Below are 21,699 nucleotides of genomic sequence, written 5' to 3'. Positions count from 1 at the left end.
CGACTGTCCTACAGCTATTATTTATAGGTATAACCTCAACACATACGTTTATGACTCCCCGACACTGTCCTACAGCTATTATTTATAGGTATCACCATAAACATCACATACTGTTTTATGACTCCCCGACACTGTCCTACAGCTATTATTTATAGGTATACCTCACATACTGTTCTTTATGACTCCCCGACACTGTCCTACAGCTATTATTTATAGGTACATCAACACATACTTTTATGACTCCCCCGCGACACTGTCCTACAGCTATTATTTATTAGGTATACCATAAACATCACATACTGTTTATGACTCCCCGACACTGTCCCTACAGCTATTATTTATAGTGTACCATACAACCATCACATACTGTTTATGACTCCCCGACACTGTCCTACAGCTACATTATTTATAGGTATACATAATCATCACATACTGTTTATGACTCCCCGACATCTGTCCTACAGCTATTATTTATAGGTATACATCAACCATCACGTTTATACCTCCCCGACACTGTCCTACAGCTATTATATATAGGTATACAAGTCACACAAATACTGTTTTATGACTCCCCCGACCTGTCCTACAGCTATTATTTATAGGTATACACCATAAACATCACATACGTGTTATATGACGTCCCCTGACACTTCGCTACAGCTATTATTTATAGGTATAACCCAAAAAACATCACATACTGTTTATTAGACGTCCCCGACACTGTCCCTATATATATTATAGGTTATGACCATAAACATACACATACTGTTATGTTATGACTGTCCCCCGACACTGTCCCTCTGCAGCTATTATTTATAGGTAGAACATCACAGAATGTTTATGACTCCCCTACACTGTCCTTCAGCTATTAATTTATAGGTATAAACATCACATTACTGTTGTATGACTCCCCGACACTCAGTCTCTACAGATAGCTGATTATTTATAGGTAATACCATAAACATCATCATACTGTACTTATGACTCCCTGAGCACACTGTCCTACAGGCAATTATTTATAGGTATCCCATAAACATCACATACGGTTTTTGACTCCCCGATCACTGTCGCACAGCTATTATTTCATAGGTATACCATAAACATCACATACTCGTTTATGACTCCCCGACCACTGTCCTACAGCTATTATTAAGGTATACATAAACTATCACACATACTAGTTTATGACTATCCCCACACTGCCCTTACACTATATTTATAGGTAATACAATACCATAAACATCACATACTGTTTATGACTCCCCGACACCTGTCCCTACAGCTATTATTTAGGTATACATCCACATACTGTGTATATGACATCCCCGACACTGTCCTACAGCTATTATTTATAGGATACATCACAATACTGTTTATGACTCCCCGACACTGTCCTACAGCTATATTTATAGTATACCATAAACATCACACACAGTTTATGACTCCCCGACCACTGTCCTACAGCTATTTATTTATAGTATAACCATAAACATCACACACTGTTTAATGACTTTCCCCGACACTGTCCTACAACTATTATTTATAGGTATACATCACATACTTGTGTTATGACTCCCCCGACACTGTCCTACAGCTATTATTTATATGGTATCACATCCATACTGTTTATGACGCCCCGACCTGTCCTACTGCTATTATTTAAAGTATACCATAACAGAATCACATAACTGTTTATGACTCCCCGACAACAACTGTCCTACAGCTATGTATTTTATAGGTATACATCAATAGACTGTTTATGACTCCCCGACACATGTCCTACAGTTATTATATTTATTTTGGTATACCATAAACATCACATACTTTTATACTCCCTGAACACTGTACCTACAGCTATTATTTAGAGGTATACCATAAACATCACACACACTGTTTATGCACTCCTTCGACACTGTCCTAACAGCTTAGTATTTATAGGTATGGTTCTTTGTACCATAAACATAACATGACAGTGTAGTGACTTCCCCTGTACACTGTCCCTACAGCTATTAATGTATAGGTTATAACCATTAACATCACAGCTCTGTTTTATGGCGACCTCCCCGTACACTGTCCGTACAGCTATTTATTATATAGGTATAAGACCATAAATCTCTCACATACTGGTTTATGCACTCCCTGACCACTGTCCATACAACTATTATTTTATAGTATATACCATAGACACAATCAAATAACGGTTTTACTGTCTCCCCGACTCATGTCCTACTAGCTATGTATTTAGTAGGTATAACAATAAACAACACACACTGTATTAATGACTCCCCGAAACTGTCTAGACAGATATCTATTTATAAGGTGATACCCATAAACATCACACATACAGTTTAATGACTCCCCGACACTGTCCTACAGCTATTTTTTTATAGTATATCACATCACATACTTGTTTATGACTCCCCGACACTGTCCCCTACAGCTATTATTTATAGGTATAACTCACATACTGTGTAGACTCCCCGACACTGTCCTATCAGCTATTATTTATAGGTATACCCATCACATACTGTTTATGATCCCCGACACTGTCCTACAGCTTATATTTATAGGTGTAGCCCGGGTGGGGGGGGGGGGGGGGGGGGGGGGGCCATACACATCACATCTGTTTATGACTCCCCGACACTGTCCTACAGCTTTTATTATAGCTAGACCAATACATCACATACTGTTTATGTCTCTCCCCCGACACGTCCTTGCACCTATATTTATAGGTATACTCACATAACTGTTTATGACATCCCCGATCACTGCCTACAGCTATTATTATAGGTGGTAACCATACACTTCACATGGTGTATGACTCCCCGACAACTGTCCTACAGCTATTATTTATAGGTATACCATAAACATCACATACTTTTTAGTGACTCCCCGACACTGTCCTAGCAGCCTAATTATTTTATAGGTATATTCCCATAAACATCACATCCTGTTTATGACTCCCCGACACTGTCCTACAGCTATTATTTATAGTATACCATAAACTTAACATACTGTTTATGACTCCCCGACACTGTCCTACAGCTATTATTTATAGGTATACCATAAACATCACATACTGTTTATGACTCCCCGACACTGTCCTACAGCTATTATTTATAGGTATACCATAAACATCACATACTGTTTATGACTCCCCGACACTGTCCTACAGCTATTATTTATAGGTATACCATAAACATCACATACTGTTTATGACTCCCCGACACTGTCCTACAGCTATTATTTATAGGTATATAAACATCACATACTGTTTATGACTCCCCGACACTGTCCTACAGCTATTATTTATAGGTATACCATAAACATCACACTGTCCTACACAATATTTATAGGTATACATCACAGACTGTTTATGACTCCCCGACACTGTCCTACAGCTATTATTTATAGGTATATTCCATAAACATCACATACTGTTTATGACTCCCCGACACTGTCCTACAGCTATTATTTATAGGTATACATCACATACTGTTTATGACTCCCCGACACTGTCCTACAGCTATTATTTATAGGTATACATCACATACTGTTTATGACTCCCCGACACTGTCCTACAGCTATTATTTATAGGTATACCATAAACATCACATACTGTTTATGACTCCCCGACACTGTCCTACAGCTATTATTTATAGGTATACCATAAACATCACATACTGTTTATGACTCCCCGACACTGTCCTACAGCTATTATTTATAGGTATACATCACATACTGTTTATGACTCCCCGACACTGTCCTACAGCTATTATTTATAGGTATACATCACATACTGTTTATGACTCCCCGACACTGTCCTACAGCTATTATTTATAGGTATACATCACATACTGTTTATGACTCCCCGACACTGTCCTACAGCTATTATTTATAGGTATACATCACATACTGTTTATGACTCCCCGACACTGTCCTACAGCTATTATTTATAGGTATACCATAAACATCACATACTGTTTATGACTCCCCGACACTGTCCTACAGCTATTATTTATAGGTATAACATTTTCATCACATTACTGTTTATGACTAAACCCGACACACTGTCCTACCTACAGCTATTTTTATAGATACATAACATACTGTTTATGACTTGACACTGTCCTACAGACATGGTATACATACCTAACACTGTCACTTCCTTATTTATAGGTATTGCTATGAACAACTGTTGGTTTCCTAGTTTTGCTCCATACAACTTCACCGACATGATTCCTACATTTACAGCTATTATTTATAGGTATACCATACATTTTGTTATGAACTGTCTTCCTTGGTTTCCCGATTTTGACTCCCGACACTGTCCTACAGCTATTATTTATAGGTTACCATAAACATCACATCCTGTTTATGACTCCCACACTTCCTACAGCTTTTTTATTTATAGGTATACCATAAACATCACATACTGTTTTTGACTCCCCGATCCTACAGCTATTATTTATAGGTATACATAAACATCACATACTGTTTATGACTCCCCGACACTGTCCTACAGCTATTATTTATAGGTATACCATAAACATCACATACTGTTTATGACTCCCCGACACTGTCCTACAGCTATTTTTATAGGTTATACATATAGCGGTTTATGACTCCCCGATACTGTCTCACAAATAGCATTAATGACTTTCAAACACTGTCCTACAGCTATTAATATTACATTATGACTGAAAACCCCGACACTGTACATGTAACAGCTATTTTCCTATTTATTTTATCATACGTAACATGTAACTTTATTTATAGGTATTAAACATCCTGTTTTCTGACACTGTTCCAGATATTTGGCAGACTTACCATTGTAACAACAGATTCCTTTACATCCAGATTTTGTGACAGCTCCACTGGCTACATTTCATACAACTTTCATATCAAAACATTTACATACTGTTTATGACTCCCCGACACTGTCCTACAGCTATTATTTATGAACATACTCCACTACTGTTTATGACTCCCCGTACATTGTGTTACACAGCTATTGTTTTTTTTAGGTAACCATCATTGATTTACATCACATGTAACAGCTTTTTTATGGACTCACCGACACTGTCCTACATTTTTTTATGATAAAAGCAATTTATTTAGTTATCAAATTTCATGATTACATACTGTTTATGACTCCCCGCACAAGATCACTGTAATCACAGACACATTTCACATACTGTTTATGACTCCCCGACATGTCCTACAGCTATTATTTATAGGTATATCCTCATAAACATCAATTGTATGACACCCCGACTCTGTCCTACAGCTATTATTTATAGGTATTCCTTATAAACAGCTTACATACATGTTTATGACTCCCCGACACTGTCCTACATTAGGTCTACAGTTTTATGATAGGTATTATAAATCATCACATAATCTCCATTTTATATGGACTCCCCGACACTGTCCTAAGCTATTATTTATAGGTATACCATAAACATCTTTAACATTCCATTTTATGACTATCCGACACCTCTTACAGCTATTCCATTTATATAGATCACATCATCTTCCTCTTAATCATTCCATTTTATGACTATCCCCGACACTGTCCTCTATTAATAGGTATTCATTTTTATGACTCCCCTGATACTTAATCAATCCATTTTATGACTATCCTCTCTCCTCTTAAGCATTCCATTTTATGAGGTATATCACTCTTTCATTCCATTTTTTATGACGTTTATCCCCGACATGTCCTCTTAATCATTTATTTTATGACGTATGGACGTATCCCCTTCCTCTAATCATTCCATTTATAGGTATACATGGATCCCCACTCCTCTTCATAAACTGTTTATCATATGTCATTATTATATAGGTTTTTTGACTGACTATCCCTCTCCTCTTAATCATTCCTCCCTGACACCCTTTTACCACTATTCCATAGGTATCCACTAAAATCATCATAATCATTCCATTTATGACTATCCGACACTGTCTCTTTAATCATTCCATTTTATGACGTATCCCCTCTCCTCTTAATCATTCACATACTGTTTATGACGACCCCCCACTGTTAATCATTCCATTTTAGACTATACCATCATTATGACCATCTCCTCTTAATATTATTTTACATATCCATCCAGATGGCATTTCCTCTTAATCATTCCATTTTATGACGTATCCCCTCACTGTCCTCTTAATCATTCCATTTTATGACGTATCCCATCTCCTCTTATCATTCCATTTTATGACTATCCCCCACTCTCCTACAGATTCCATTTTATGACATATCCCCCTCCTTTAATCATTCCATTTATATTTCCCTGACGTATCCTTTTATGACTCCTCTCCTAATCATTTTTATGACGTATCCCCCTTTCTTAATCATTCATTAGGTTTATGACTCCCCACTGTCCTAAGCTATTTTTATAGGTTACCATTTTAATTCCATTTATGATCCCCCGATTCCTTTAATCTATTTTATGATTTTTATGAATCTTAATATCATTTAATCATTTTCCATTTTATGACCCTCTACATCTTAATTTTTATGATAAGTCCTATTAATCTTTTTATGATTCCATTTTTTATATTAATCATTTATTTATTTATACGTCTCAAATCAAGACTCCTACAGTTGATTTGAAATTTTATATGATCCATCTCTGTCATCATGACTTCCATTTTGTAAAACAATTATATATGTTTCCGACCATGTCAAGATCATCATTTTCCTTTCACATCAAATTTTATTTCCAAGAGGCATTTACATATTTATAGGAAATGACATATAGTTTCATGACTCCCTTTGTGATCAGCAGATTATTTTGTCAGGACCATGTCAGGATAACATGCATAGTTTCCCCCTCCTCTTAATCAAAATTCAAATGGCATGTTTATATTTCCGATCAACCTATAAAATCAACCTTTGTCAGGACCTCTTTTAATGATCGATATCATTCCATTTTATTCAAGAGGCGGCTGTTTGGCCATGAATACATCGACCCTTTTCGGACACAATCATCCATTTTTTATGACGTATCCCTCTCCTACCACTGTTAGTATACCAACTTAATCATTCCATTTTATGACGTATCCCTCCCGACACTGCCTCTCCAAAAATAACAACACCTTTGTCGGGACCATGTCTTTATCATTCCAAATTTATGACGTATCCCCTCCTCTCCTCTTAATCATTTCCATTTTATGACGTATCCTCTCTCCTCATACCAATCATTCCATGTTTTCATGACGGCTAATACCCCCCTCTCCTCTTAATCATTCCCATTTTATGACGTATCCCCCTCTCATCACTCTAATCGTCATTCCATTTTTTATGACGCATCCCCTCTCCTCTTAATTCCATTCCATTTTATTACGTATCCCCCTCCTCCTCTTAATCATTCCATTTTATGAACTATCCTCTCTCCCTCATTCCATCTTAATCACCTCTCCTCTTAAGTCAGTATTCCCATTTTATTACGTATCCCCTCCTCCTCTTAATCATTCCATTTTATCGACGTTATCCCCATCTCCTCTTCATAATCATTCCATTTATGACGTATCCCTCTCCTCATAATCATTCCATTTTATGATGTATTCCCCCCCTCTCATCTTAATCATTCCATTTTATGACGTATCCCCATCTCCTCTTAATCATTCCATTTTAATGACGTATCCCTCTCCTCTTAATCATTCCATTTTATGACGTTCCCCTCTCTCTTAATCATTCCCATTTTATGACGTATCCCCTCGGTCCTCTTAATCATTCCATTTTATGACGTTATCCCCTCTCCTCTTAATCATTCCATTTTATGACGTATCCCCTCTCCTCTTAATCATTCCATTTTATGACGAATCCCCTCTCCTCTTAATCATTCCATTTTATGACGACGTATCCCCTCTCCTCTTAATCATTCCATTTTATGACGTATCCCCTCTCCTCTTAATCATTCCATTTTATGACGTATCCCCTCTCCTCTTAATCATTCCATTTTATGACGTATCCCCTCTCCTCTTAATCATTCCATTTTATGACGTATCCCCTCTCCTCTTAATCATTCCATTTTATGACGTATCCCCTCTCCCTTAATCATTCCATTTTATGATGTAAGCAAACAATTGTGTGAATATTCACAAGCTTCATTTCTATAAAAAAATTGCTTTCATGTTTATTTGAAATTTTATATGACAAGCAGTAATTGTGACATCTCTTAAAAAACTTGTACTAATCAGAGGAAGACAAGAGATGATAGTTTATGTTATCAGCATGTACCGATGTGTTAAAATTCTGTTAGAAATGTTTCTTAATACAGTAAACTGACAGGAACACGCTTACAAGGAAGTTATGCTTAAAACACAGTTGTTTTCATTCCTGATCAAAGATCTGTGTTATAAATCTATAGGGACCGCACAATCAAACCAATAATAGATTTCTGGAAATCCACTTTTGGGGATAGATTTCATATAGAGGTGAATGTTTCAGAGCTTGTTGATTGGGTATTCAGGTTTCAAATGTTGAATGTTTGATTTAGGCAATATCTATAGATGTAAAATGTGTAAAGACATTTAAAAATTATTTTAAGTCTGTTTCTGACAGTGGAGATATTCAAGATTGCAATTTTATGAAAATTGTACTTAATTTTTAATGCAGAATATATACAACACAAAATGGAACACTCCTCCCCCCCCCCCCCCCAACCCTAACCCCACCCCTAAAAGTTTAGAAAGATGGTACTTCTTTAACCATTTTTATTCACAGTTGTGTGAGATGACCCTCTTTAGTGATGAATGACCGGACTTGAAAACTTCATTTAACCTGGACTGTGTTAACATTGTCGTCTTTTGTAAATCATTTGGTTCTGCATTCTCTGTAACAAACTACACTTAATTATAACAAAGTTACTTTGTTGGTCCCAAGACGTTGGTTACGACTATGTTTTACTGTATAACAAAAATCATTAATTTTGCAGTATGACTTGATATTAAACATGCACCAAACTAGCAGTTTATCATTGGATCCAACATCTGGCCAATCTACCGAGATTTTCAATCTCGTCAGACAGTGGGCTGTATGTAATACATCTCTGAGAGATAAGGAGAGAGGCCAGCATCATCGTCTTTAGGTGATAATATTTTAACTCAATCCTACACTACATTTAACTGCTGCAGTGATTATGATACATGCATTTACAAGTCCAGACTAAACAGAGGAAAACATGTACAGCAGGAACTAGCTGTCAAAAAATCAAACAATATTTACAGCAAGAACTAGCTGTCAAAAAATCAACAATATTTACAGCAAGAACTAGCTGTCAAAAATCAACAATATTTACAGCAGAACTAGCTGTCAAAAAATCAACAATATTTACAGCAAGAACTAGCTGTCAAAAAATCAACAATATTTACAGCAAGAACTAGCTGTCAGAAAAATCAACAATATTTACAGCAAGAACTAGCTGTCAAAAAATCAACAATATTTACAGCAAGAACTAGCTGTCAAAAAATCAACAATATTTACAGCAAGAACTAGCTGTCAAAATCAAAAAATATTTACAGCAAGAACTAGCTGTCAAAAAATCAACAATATTTACAGCAAGAACTAGCTGTCAAAAAAATAACAATATTTACAGCAAGAACTAGCTGTCAAAAAATCAACAATATTTACAGCAAGAACTAGCTGTCAAAAAATTCAACAATATTTACAGCTAGAAACAAAGCAAGAACTAGCTGTCAAAAAATCAACAATATTTACAGCAAGAACTAGCTGTCAGAAAAATCAACAATATTTACAGCAAGAACTAGCTGTCAAAAAATCAACAATATCAATATGCTTTTCCATTACATGTATCAAAGTTTTACAGAAGATAACTTTACTGTATCCACTTACTACATACAAATGATAATCTTGTTTTTGTGGGTTTTTGTTTTGTTTTGAGTTTTTCGTTTTTAATTGGGAGGGATGTTTTATGTTTGTTTTCTTCTTTGCTTATTTAATGGAAGAAAGTATAACAAACATCTAATTCTAAACTTATGAATAATTAACTATGGATACAATCTAAAACAGATGAAAATACAGCACAGCTAGATCTCATACACAAATTCATGTATACCAAAGAAAATACATTTTTGTACACATCTTGAAGGCTCAAGAATCAAGAACATTTTCCTACACTCTACCACAACAAAATGAGAAATTGTTGTATTTCTACAAGTTATTAAAGCTGATAAATTCAGAATTAAGAACAAGACCTACAATATTTGACCCAATAAGTGCCCAGGGAAGTTAAAATCTTCAAGGAGTGCTTAACAGGACCAAATCTTAACTAATCATGCACTAAATTATTGCCCAGAGTAATTTATTGGTCAATTTACAAAAGAAATCAGTACGATTGCATAATATCAGAATGTATTTATGTCAATGTACCGTACGATTGCATAATATCAGAATGTATTTATGTCAATGTACCGTATTCGACCTAATAAGCACACAAGGCGTTAAGGGAGGGGCACTTAATCCGTTTTTGCATATTACTGAGTTAGCTCCCTTGCGGGTAGGTATCGATTGTTACATCATTATTTTGTGAGCGCAATTCCTGTCGTTTTCTCAGAAAAGAATGCCGTTACGCTCCATACACATGACTTCAAAATCAATACCTACCCGCAATTGAAGACAACTCTGTAAAATGCAAATTCGGAATAGGGACATGAGCGCTCATTGGGTTGAATACGGTAAGAGAAATTGAGGCCTCAAAAAGGAGCAGGAGGGCTTATTAGGACAGGGGTACTTATTGGGCCGATTACAGTACCTGAAACATATATACATGCAAGACCTATCAGAGAGATATAGAGGCAAAGGGAAGAACTGTTTTGTATTAGGCCTAGACCAGACATTCAACAAACAGCCAGCTATAATAGGGTGATTTTAAGTGTGTAAAATATCATCGTTTGTGTCTCAACTAGTGTGGTAGTAGTATCCAAATTTGATGAAATAAGAAACATTTGGGCTGTTCAACAAGCAACTTTAATGTAAAAATTTAATGATCATTCAGTTATTTAACCTATTGCCAGTATTAGGATTTTTATATTAATGTTGTCATTTGGAAGATGTTAGGTTGGCAAACTGATATTGATTTATTAAAAACACCAAACTCTTTTTATTAAAACAATTATGATCATTTTCACAGATACATGATCACTCAGTGCATTAATCATGATGGGAGGTCATCATCACTTCCAATATATTATGCAAGAAGTCCATATTGTTGGTATCTGACTAAAAATTCTTATTTCTGATTATCTAACCTTGAATGACTTTGTGAAAGTTCATGCAGACACTACACTATCATAACCACAAATGCACAGATATAGTGCAACAGTTTTGTAAATTTTATATACATACTGCTTATGTACTTATTTTAACAGTAGTTTTTGAATCACATATTCATAAATAGGGCTAAATTTTGTAAAATGGATACTTCTGATATTGAACCATCGAGTTGCACTAATTTATATTCATGCCAATAAATCACAATTTAGTTTTTTTCACTTTTGTGCTAAGATTCGATTACACTAAAATATGTACACTTACAGTACAGTCAAACCTCCTCTAACGACCGACTGTATAAGACGACCGCCTGTCTGTAACAACCGGTTTTTAGACTCCCAGTGCAGTTTACTATATCATGACAGTGTGCATAACAACTACTTGTTTAATGTGGCTAACGGTCATTTTAGCCACGTCAAAGTTTTATATTGACCAATCGTTGAGATCAACTTTCCGAATTGCGTCCCTTTTTGACCATGATTCTTTCAGTAATTATCTCCCTTTAGAAAGCAAAATTGTCTGCCATTACTGAAGCCCAGCTATGAATTGTTGATACTAGACTGCATGGTTAATAACCAAGCCGTTGTAACATTTGAGGTACAGATAAAGTGTAGACTTGAGGATGGAGGTTCTAACAACATTTACATCTATCAAAAACTTTGGTCATGAGCGCCATGTGCACGAAATGATCATTGGCAAAGTATGCGATACTTCTGAAGCCATACAGTAACTGATAAGATCACACAGCAGGCAAATAAAACATGTTTATCTATTTAAGTTGGTGACATATTACTTTTGTAATTTGTGAGTGGTCACCACATGTGGCACCTATTGTGGTACTAGCATCAGTAACACTAGGATGAGAGATTCACTACACATAAAGTGGTGATGTATTACATTCAGTCGGCAACTAACCATCAAATAATAGAATACTGCACGACAAGGAAATGAATAATGGTGTAACGATAGGCTGACTTATCGATGTATTGCAATAGTTTTGCCCCCAATAGCAATAGGTCGATAGTATAAGTTAAAGTCGATAACTATCGCAATATTAAATTTAACTATCGATTGTTTACAATAGTTTTTTCTCAAAGCAAAAATTACACTCAAAACAAGAATTTCCACCGAATCTGCCGAAATGTCTGCGTAGTGTTTATACATAATTTAATTTAATTCTTTATTTATTTCACGACGATTACAAACAGCCCGAAGGCTACTAGATGCTCTCCTCAATAATATGAAACAAACAATATGTACGATTACACAAAAGACATATAAATGTCGCACACGCTAACACTCACACATACCGGTACATACTTTAGAGAGAGAGAGAGAGAGAGAGAGAGAGAGAGAGAGAGAGAGAGAGAGAGAGAGAGAGAGAGAGAGAGAGGGGGGTGAGTGAGACAGAGAGAGAGAGAGAGGAAGGGGGGGGGGTCAAAATCTGTTTGAATTTACTATATATTCAAATACATGGTCAAATAATGTTTTGTTCTCAATTTCGTTTAGAGATTCTAAGCCACATAAAATTATTTTGACAAGAACATTTGGCATGAGCTCTACAATGAGGTTGGAATTGACATTTGGAGTGAATATATGACAAACAGTGCGGAGCATATTGGAACGGATTCTGTTATATTTTGGACAATGTAAAAAGAAATGAATTTCATCTTCGGAGGAGTTCACACAAAGGTCACAGAATTTGTTATTGGTTAATTTGTAAGAATGTCTATGTTTGTTTAAAGCACTTAAACCCATTCTTATTCTAGTGTGATTGATTTTGTCTTTCCCGTGTCCATATGTATATAAATAGATTTTTTGTGGAGTGGATAGATTTGAAAGTGCAAGAGAGAAGGACTTAAGTGAAGAGCTATTTCTTAATATGTCAGGTAGATTGTTCCAGTCGTGTATTGATTTTAGAAAGAAGGATTGATGATAGAAAGATTTTCTTGACAGGAAAGGGAGAATAGTATTTGAATTTCTAAAGTTGTAGTTTTGTGTTCTATGAGTCTGAATTGGACAGATAGTTTTCAAATATGGACACAGATCATGCTTAATCTTAAATAACATTTTTAGTCTGCAATATTTTTGTCTATCACTTAGTTTTTCCCATCCCAATTCAACCAACAGTTTAGTATATTTGGTTACCTTATAACCACCTGTGCATATTAATGCCGCCCTAAGCTGAATACTTTCAATAAGGTCAGACACTTGCTGACTACAATTATCAAATAAAATATTGCCATATTCCATAACCGATCTTACCATAATTTTATATAGTGTTTCTAGGCATGAATGCGGGATAATATAAGCTAATGCTTGTATGATATTTAATATTTTGTTTATACATAAAAGCGTCTTTGAGATTTTGATCGTGGAAAGCACTAAATACAAGAACAACACAATTCAATCACAATGAAAAAATATCTTAAGCAAATATTGTCGCATTTTCACAAGCGTACAGATTAAATGAATAAATTTGTAAGTAGTTATTGTTTCAAATGTAAAATAATATCTTGGTTAACTCATACATTGTACAGTTGAAGGATTTTCCAACTTATTTCGTTCCGGGTCCGTATTTTAGACACATCCTCCAATTGCTCTTACTGGGGTGTCAGAATTGACCCAAATCAATCAATACCTTGCCATAGTGATTACAACAACAACATGGCGGAGGTTAGCGGTGATTTTAAAATTGTTGCAAATAAGAAGGCAAAAGCAGCCGTATGGCAGCATTTGGGGTTTCTAAAAACAAAGGACGAAGTGTTTCAAAGCAAGAATCATAGATGTCTTGAGACTTGGAGACCTCAGCACTTGGTCATCTCGGCACTTCGATATTTGGTAATCTCGGCACTTTTATTTTCGGCATTTGGAATGTTCAGCACTTTTGAAAAGAATTCGGCACTTAGTTTTGAAATATTATAAAGTCTATAGCTGTACGAGAATTATTGACTTTCATTCCTACAATTTTCTCCGAATTTATGAGGGGAATAACTCGATGTTTGTGTGCAGAAGCACAGCAGTGATGACTGATGAAAGTTGTTAAAAAGTTGTTATATTTCAGTCATGATACAATAACAAGAGTCTTGGCGCCCACCAATGAATAATCTATGTCTGACAATGGAAAGAGGGATCTTTACTCTGCTTTTAAAACTTTTGAAAACATACTACATATAAAACTTGAGACAGATTGCTTCAGTACTTTCTGAGACACAGCAGTAACAAACTTCAACTATCAAAATCCAAGATGGCTCCTTGGCGGCCATCTTGTTGATCGATCGGTCCCAAATCAAAATATGCACAACTAGGGCCCTAGGGGAACCTATATAAGAAATTTGAGACAGATTCATTCAATACTTTCTAAGAAATAGCGATAACAATCTTTAACTATCAAAATCCAAGATGGCAGCCTGGCGGCCATTTTGTTGACCGATCAATCCAAAAACGTATTATGCACAACTAGAGCCCTAGGGGAACCTACATATGAAATTTGAGAAAGATCCCTTCAGTGTTTGTGAGATATCGCGATAACAAACTTTAACTATCAAAATCCAAGATAGCTGCCTGGCGGCCATCTTGTTGACTGATCGGTCCCAAAAACACAATATGCACAACTAGGGCCCTAGGGGAACCTACATATGAAATTTGAGAAAGATCCCTTCAGTACTTTCTGAGAAATAGCGATAACAAACTTTAAGTATCAAAATCCAAGATGGCTGCCTGGCGGCCATCTTGTTGACCGATTGGTCCCAAAATGCAATATGCACAACTAGGGCCCTAGGGGAACCTACATATGAAATTTGAGACAGATCCCTTCAGTACTTTCTGAGAAATAGCGATAACAAACTTTAAGTATCAAAATCCAAGATGGCTGCCTGGCGGCCATCTTGTTGACCGATTGGTCCCAAAATGCAATATGCACAACTAGGGCCCTAGGGGAACCTACATATGAAATTTGAGACAGATCCCTTCAGTACTTTCTGAGAAATAGCGATAACAAACTTTAAGTATCAAATTCCAAGATGGCTGCCTGGCGGCCATCTTGTTGACCGATTGGTCCCAAAATGCAATATGCATAACTAGGGCCCTAGGGGAACCTACATATGAAATGTGAGACAGATCCCTTCAGTACTTTCTGAGAAATAGCGATAACAAGAATTGTTAACGGACGGACGGACGAACGGACGACGGACCACGGACAAAAAGCGATTTGAATAGCCCACCATCTGATGATGGTGGGCTAAAAATATTTTGGAACAAACAAATTTCTAATTTATTAGCATTTAAACGTTTTGATATATTATTGATATTTAACTTATTCATAACATTTAATGCATTTTGACTATTTTTCGATCAAATTTCATGGTTTGTTTTTCAACGAATTTTCCATAAATTCCTTGGTAAGTGCCCTTTCATATGTAAATGGACGATTAAAATACAGTGTAATAAAACTTTGACGTCAATATCAAGTTCTGCTGACGATAAAAATGCATGTAACATAAATGTCTCTTGAAAAAGGCCACGGAAAATTATACATTGAATTATAACGAAATCTGCAAATATAACTATCGTGATAGTATCGCAATAGTCTCTAGACTATCATGATACTATCTCAATAGTAATTTTACTATCGCAATGCTATCGTGATAGCCTTTTTGGCCACAATAGTCACCTCTAGAAATGAATAAAGCTGCTTACCTTTAGGTGTTTGTACAGGGGACATAACTCCAGTTTGTCGTCGTTTGGCATCATTTAAAATATCTATAACTAATGTAGCGAACTCTCGTCCATTGAATCTGGCAAGCTTCTGACGACCCTGTGGATACCAGATATGAAATTTACTTAACAATTATAATTAGGAGTAGAATTTAGATTGATCATGATAGCAACAATTTTATCATATCATAAAAAGTGTGTCTAAATTTTGGCAAACTAATAGATGCAAAATGTTCAGTAAATATACTTCTTCACAAAGAGAACATCTTTCATGAATCATGAATCAAAGCACATGTACCTAGAGATAGTATAATTATTCTTCGAGAGAACACACATTGAACAGTTCGATCAGTACATACCTGGTTCCTGGTAGCAGAGAAATCAGGATTAAGAGGCAGAAAGGGCACGCCCTGTCTATCACTGACTATGGATGCATTTTCATGAGTGGCTGTCCAATCTGACAACAAAAAAGTTAAATTTGGGCATTTGATGATGTTGTAAACATTTTATTTCCAAAAACTTTATTGACAGTAAAAGCAAAAGTCAGGAAGACCCCACTAAATGACTGTCCAACTCTACCAGAGGCAGGTCCTCATCTATATATCTAAAACTGAAATATTTTCAACAATCTGCTTGATAAATGTTCGTGCTAAACTTAATGGTGAGATTCCAGTAATATTGACCTCTCTCTGTCCTATTGCCAGGTGAGTCTTAATCATCATAATAAGATAACGCCCATCAGAAAAGCAAAATTTGACATTAACCGCTGACCTGGACTCTTTTCAGCCAATCTATTTTGATTTGAACAACTTTGCTCCATAATGTTATCACAAAATGTTTATTAGTTAAATGCAAAACTTCCATTTTGTTCTCATTGTTAAAATCCCTGATGACTGCTGAGCATGTTCACTTTACTATATTTTTTAAGGTGAAATCTATGGCACTTCTATCCCCCCAGAAAATGGAATTTACATCAAAGAAATGTTAACTTACGTTCATCATTTTCACGGCGATCCACTTCATCATATACATCCATGGCTAATTCTTCAAATAAGTGATTTGGTAGCTGGAAAGGAAGTTTGAGGTACTCTCATTAGTCTCATAGTAGTTTAAGTAATTCATAAAAACACTTCAAACACTATTGTATGAGTATTCTTTGTGTCTAACGGGACTAAATTAACCAAGCTCAAGTAATAATAGCTGTTTTGCTTTGATATAATAACATGTATTGTATTGATTTTCAACAAGACGGTGAGTCTTTGTTTGGATAATTTAAGGACATGCAAGATTATAGGAAGTGAAGGAGATTATGGAGTACCCAGAGAAAACCCACTGACCAGTGGTCAGGCTCTGATTTCTCGAAACAAAAGTGCAGACTTAAGTCAAACCTTAAGTTTTTTTCCTTATGTAACTCATATATGAAAACTTTAGACTTCAGTTAGTTTTGTACTTCAAGTTTGCTTCGAGAAATCAGGACCAGTACTTCCCCACACGGGTTATGAACTAAGCTTGCTACCGTTACCCAGATGTGGAGGGCTTGTGGTTATGTGTAAGAACACGTTACCTCGACCACCATGATCCTTAAAGTTCATGGAAATACATATAAAATGTTTTATACTTACTGCTTGTAATTTTTTCTTAGCTTGTTTGGCTAATTCTGACATATCTAAGGTACTGTAAATACAAAACCCAAATCCGAATCAAAGTTTGACACAAATCTTACAAAATTATGCATATCTAATTCAATATATTCTAATATTTACAGTCAGTGGTGAATTGATAGTATAAACCCCGTTGATTTCAACCAAAGGCTACTCAACTTTATTTCTCGATAAATTGAGTATGTCACGCGCAATTTGGAGCCGCGCGGATGAATTTATGATGGTCCAAATCAGAAACTTTTGGTGTTTTCAGTAACCGAACGTACGTTCGATGAACATGTACATGTATCAAAATAGGTTTGAACACATATACATGTACGTGTGTAAATACAAATGTAGAAAAGTTACATTGTTTATGTTACTACTGTACCTCTTTGAGCAATGCTTCCGTGCGTATGATAAATAAACAATGTTGTACAATGTACAGTTTTGCACATTCCGATGACGTCGCAATGTTTACATGTTGTGTGTCTGTGAGTCTGTGTTGTTCTCTACAACATGTAGCTTAGATCTACATTATATTCGTATTTTTAACATCTTTGGTTGTACACGAATGGATAAGATATGTCAGAACAACATCAGTATTTGAGTTGGATAAGTGTAACCAAAACGACCTAGCACGACAATGCATTTTTGTTCACCTCGGCGGACAGACAAGTCCTGTACGTTATCTAGAATCTACTGTGAATCGGCGAGAGTAGGACTTACATACACAATGTACGTTTGGGTGTTTCGAAATATCAATGAAACGGAATCCTTCAATTGTAGCTTTACAATACTTGTAATAGATACCTCTAATATTTATTGAAGTGTTTAAAACAACAATATAAATATAGCTAACATTTTGAGAGCGGTACAGTAAACGTTTACAGTAGTGGGCCTACCTGTGTTTGTACATGTTCCTCGAAACGACGTCCGATACATTTGAAAATCTCTAAAATCCGGAAATAATGACATGGAACTATGTAAACATCCGTGTATTCAAGAAATTTCAAACGTGAACTGATTAAGTAGAACTCAAGTGATCACAAAATTGAAGAAACTCTCTGTTTGTCACACCTCCTTGACACAGGCGGTTTGAATCGGACGCCGCGTCACAACTACGTTAAATTATCCTGCCACGTTATGAATTGTGTAAGCGTGTGAAATCATACGAAGCAAAATATTAAAACCAAACTGCTTTGCACCATGGTGTTTTTAACAACAGATAAATAAAATGATTTATAGTTCCATACCGGGAAAACCTCAGATATATGCTTCATCAGACGGAACTCATTTTATTGGTATGTTCATTGATAAATTGGCGGGAATTTCCGCCACTTCAAGTGGCTGTTCGAAATGCCTGTCGGAACCAAACGATATAATTCAATTTTAGTCTTATAAATGCCATAAACACTATTAAGGGTAAATTTTGAGTTCGCGGTCCATGAAACAAATATCGATACCCTACTAACTCAACTTTATCCTTCGATAGAACCACCAGAAAGAGACTTTAATCCTTAAATAGATTAGAACTAGTTAAATCCATCTTTTATAATTTTGATGCAATCAAATTATGTTAATATTTTTCAGATTCCTTCAGTGAAATTAACAATTGTTTTTATGCACTAGTATTCAACAGATAAAAAATAACTTACTTATCGGCCATTTCTGGGATGATGAAATGACAGCCATTTCTATGGTCTAAAAGGTAAACAAAACAACTTTTAAACACAAGTAATAATGATCTTTATGAAGCTGGCATTTTTATCGCAAATATGTTAAACATTACTGACAGACTACATCAATGAGTTTTAAACATGATCTTGTAGATTCAGAAATCCCATAGTGATAGATAGCGACAATCTATATCAACAGATCTTGTAGATTCAGAAATCCCATAGTGATAGATAGCCACAATCTATATCAAATTTAATTTCAAAATTCAGTAAAATTTTGTTATCTTTAACTCCAACAGTTTTAAGTGTAAATTATTAGCTTTGCCAAAACAATTACTACATCAAACATATTGAAATGAATTTGCTTAAAATACCAATTATATTTTAGCGCCTATTGTATCCAGATAGACTTTGAGATCATGAGAATCAACAGTTATACATTGATCAGAGATAGTTTCCATACCAATTCATGTAGACAGACAATTTACCTGGTTTGCGTTTACAGAGGTAATAGGCGAGGCGATCGGTAAGTTCATACTGGCATTCTATAAGTCGATCAGCTAAGTCTTTATGTCCCTCTGACCTGTTAAATGAGGATCAAATCACGTTCACATTCATCAAAATCAATTTTTTATTTCATACACACAGCAACAAAGCTAGCAGTCTGCGACTTTAAGAACTAGTCCGTGCTCCATGACTAGTAATTTTACAGCCGTACTAGTACTAAATGTAATAAATTAGTTTGATTGGACTAGTGGTTTCCCATCCGATTATGATCGGTAAATGCTATACATTTCGTATTTTTTCGACATTTTTTGAGTGCATTCTGATTGTGATTATTTTAGCTGGATCCATTCTAGACTGTAGTATATTAACTTTACTAGTACACATGCCTACCTTGCATGATCTATTGGGGTTTTCCCGTTAGCGTCGTAGGCTCCGGGATCTGCCCCATATATGACTAGTAGTTCTCCTTGGAGCGGTTGGCCACTCTGGGCGGCCACGTGTAGAGGACAATTTCCCTTCTCCTGCGAAATACACAATAGAGTCTCAATGTTAACATGTAAGTCAAAGACATTTTTGCATTTTCTTATTCCTAAGTACATATAATGTCATTATGGAACTATTTTCAAACAAAGTATTATCTATACCGCACATAGCAATCATGTCTTATTCAATCTACATATTACTTCTAAACTAAATCATGAAGAATCAACTAAAAAATATTTTAATCTAAAACTAAAAGAGCAGTATGGTGTATGAACAGTAAAAGCAATCTAAGGGAGGTAACCTAGGTTTGGGAAGTAGAAACATAATTATAGTAAAGTTTATGTTATTCCCTAAGATGGAAAACAAATACTTACAGGATGGAAGTAATTTGGGTCGGCTCCTTTAGATAGAAGACGGAGGCAAGTCTCTAAGTTGTTTGTTCGTACGCATGAGTGAAGTTGCTAAAGCGAAAAGTATATTATATGTATTCATCTTCTTACAAAGTATGAAACTTCTGGCTAAGTGAATCACTTAAAGTTTGTGTCTTGAATACAAAATAACTGTTCCTATTAGGTTTATGAATTCATAAACTGTCAATTTTATTTTGAGGCCACAAAGTGTTGCTGATAACAGTACTAAGTAAACTAAGAATTGACCAGCACACAAGCTTTCCAGAGCTTGTCTAAAAGTATTGTCAAGTTTCCAAATTATAGTCATTTTGATTAAATGCCATACAATAATGCTGGAATATACAGTGATCCGAACCAGACAAGGGCCAGTTCGAAAAGTTACACAGCATATTAATTATTACTCTTATGATAACTCAATATCTTTTTATTGTTAAAAATACAACTATGACTGCAAATGAAATCTTGAAGTGGCACAATCAATCTTCAGTATGAACAGAAGCAGAAATATTTAATTTAAATCTTCACAAGTTGAAATAGAAACAAATCAATTCCAGACAGAGCTGTGTCCTGATATTCTAAAGACCTACAATATTTGGGGACCTGTGTATACATGTACTCACCTTGCTAAGATCGTCGATAGAGTTGACCTCCCCATCTTTCTGTTTGTTGATGAATTGAACAAATTGGTATTTTGATCGGATGAACTCAGCTTTTATAGGACTGTAAATAGAAAAGCTTCATTAACATCTCAGAATTAGTTTTCATTTAACACTGCAGCTTTCATCATATTTTAATTCCACTTCTGTCTTTTCTCTTAGTGCTTTCTCTTTTTGTATTTACTACAATACCCCGAACAGTAATCTTAAGTTAGTGAGATATAAGTTTATATCAAAATCTAAGTTAGTAGCCCTAAGATTTACTGTACATGTTCACGAGGTGTTGGGTTGTTTACTTTGAAATAG

General features: G+C 35.5%; 1 protein-coding gene across 3 annotated transcripts in view; it reads right to left on the bottom strand.

Annotated features, from left to right (window-relative positions):
- LOC138332349 (ARF GTPase-activating protein GIT2-like) overlaps positions 1-21,699 on the bottom strand; it is a 67,821-nt gene that overhangs the window by 24,242 nt on the left and 21,880 nt on the right. For all 3 annotated transcript variants that reach the window (XM_069280418.1, XM_069280420.1, XM_069280421.1), the window contains exons 4-12: positions 21,358-21,457; positions 20,702-20,788; positions 20,235-20,365; positions 19,826-19,920; positions 19,317-19,362; positions 17,641-17,692; positions 17,012-17,084; positions 16,378-16,475; positions 16,001-16,118 (exon numbers count right to left, since the gene is read on the bottom strand). In XM_069280418.1, coding sequence (XP_069136519.1) covers positions 16,001-16,118; positions 16,378-16,475; positions 17,012-17,084; positions 17,641-17,692; positions 19,317-19,362; positions 19,826-19,920; positions 20,235-20,365; positions 20,702-20,788; positions 21,358-21,457 — 800 coding nt within the window. The remainder of the gene's footprint in view (positions 1-16,000; positions 16,119-16,377; positions 16,476-17,011; positions 17,085-17,640; positions 17,693-19,316; positions 19,363-19,825; positions 19,921-20,234; positions 20,366-20,701; positions 20,789-21,357; positions 21,458-21,699) is intronic.

This window comes from Argopecten irradians, chromosome 9 (assembly GCF_041381155.1).
Source record: "Argopecten irradians isolate NY chromosome 9, Ai_NY, whole genome shotgun sequence".
NCBI lineage: Eukaryota > Metazoa > Mollusca > Bivalvia > Pectinida > Pectinidae > Argopecten > Argopecten irradians.
The sequence above is the reverse complement of the archived record's forward strand: the minus strand, read 5'-3'. Positions and strand labels throughout refer to the sequence as shown.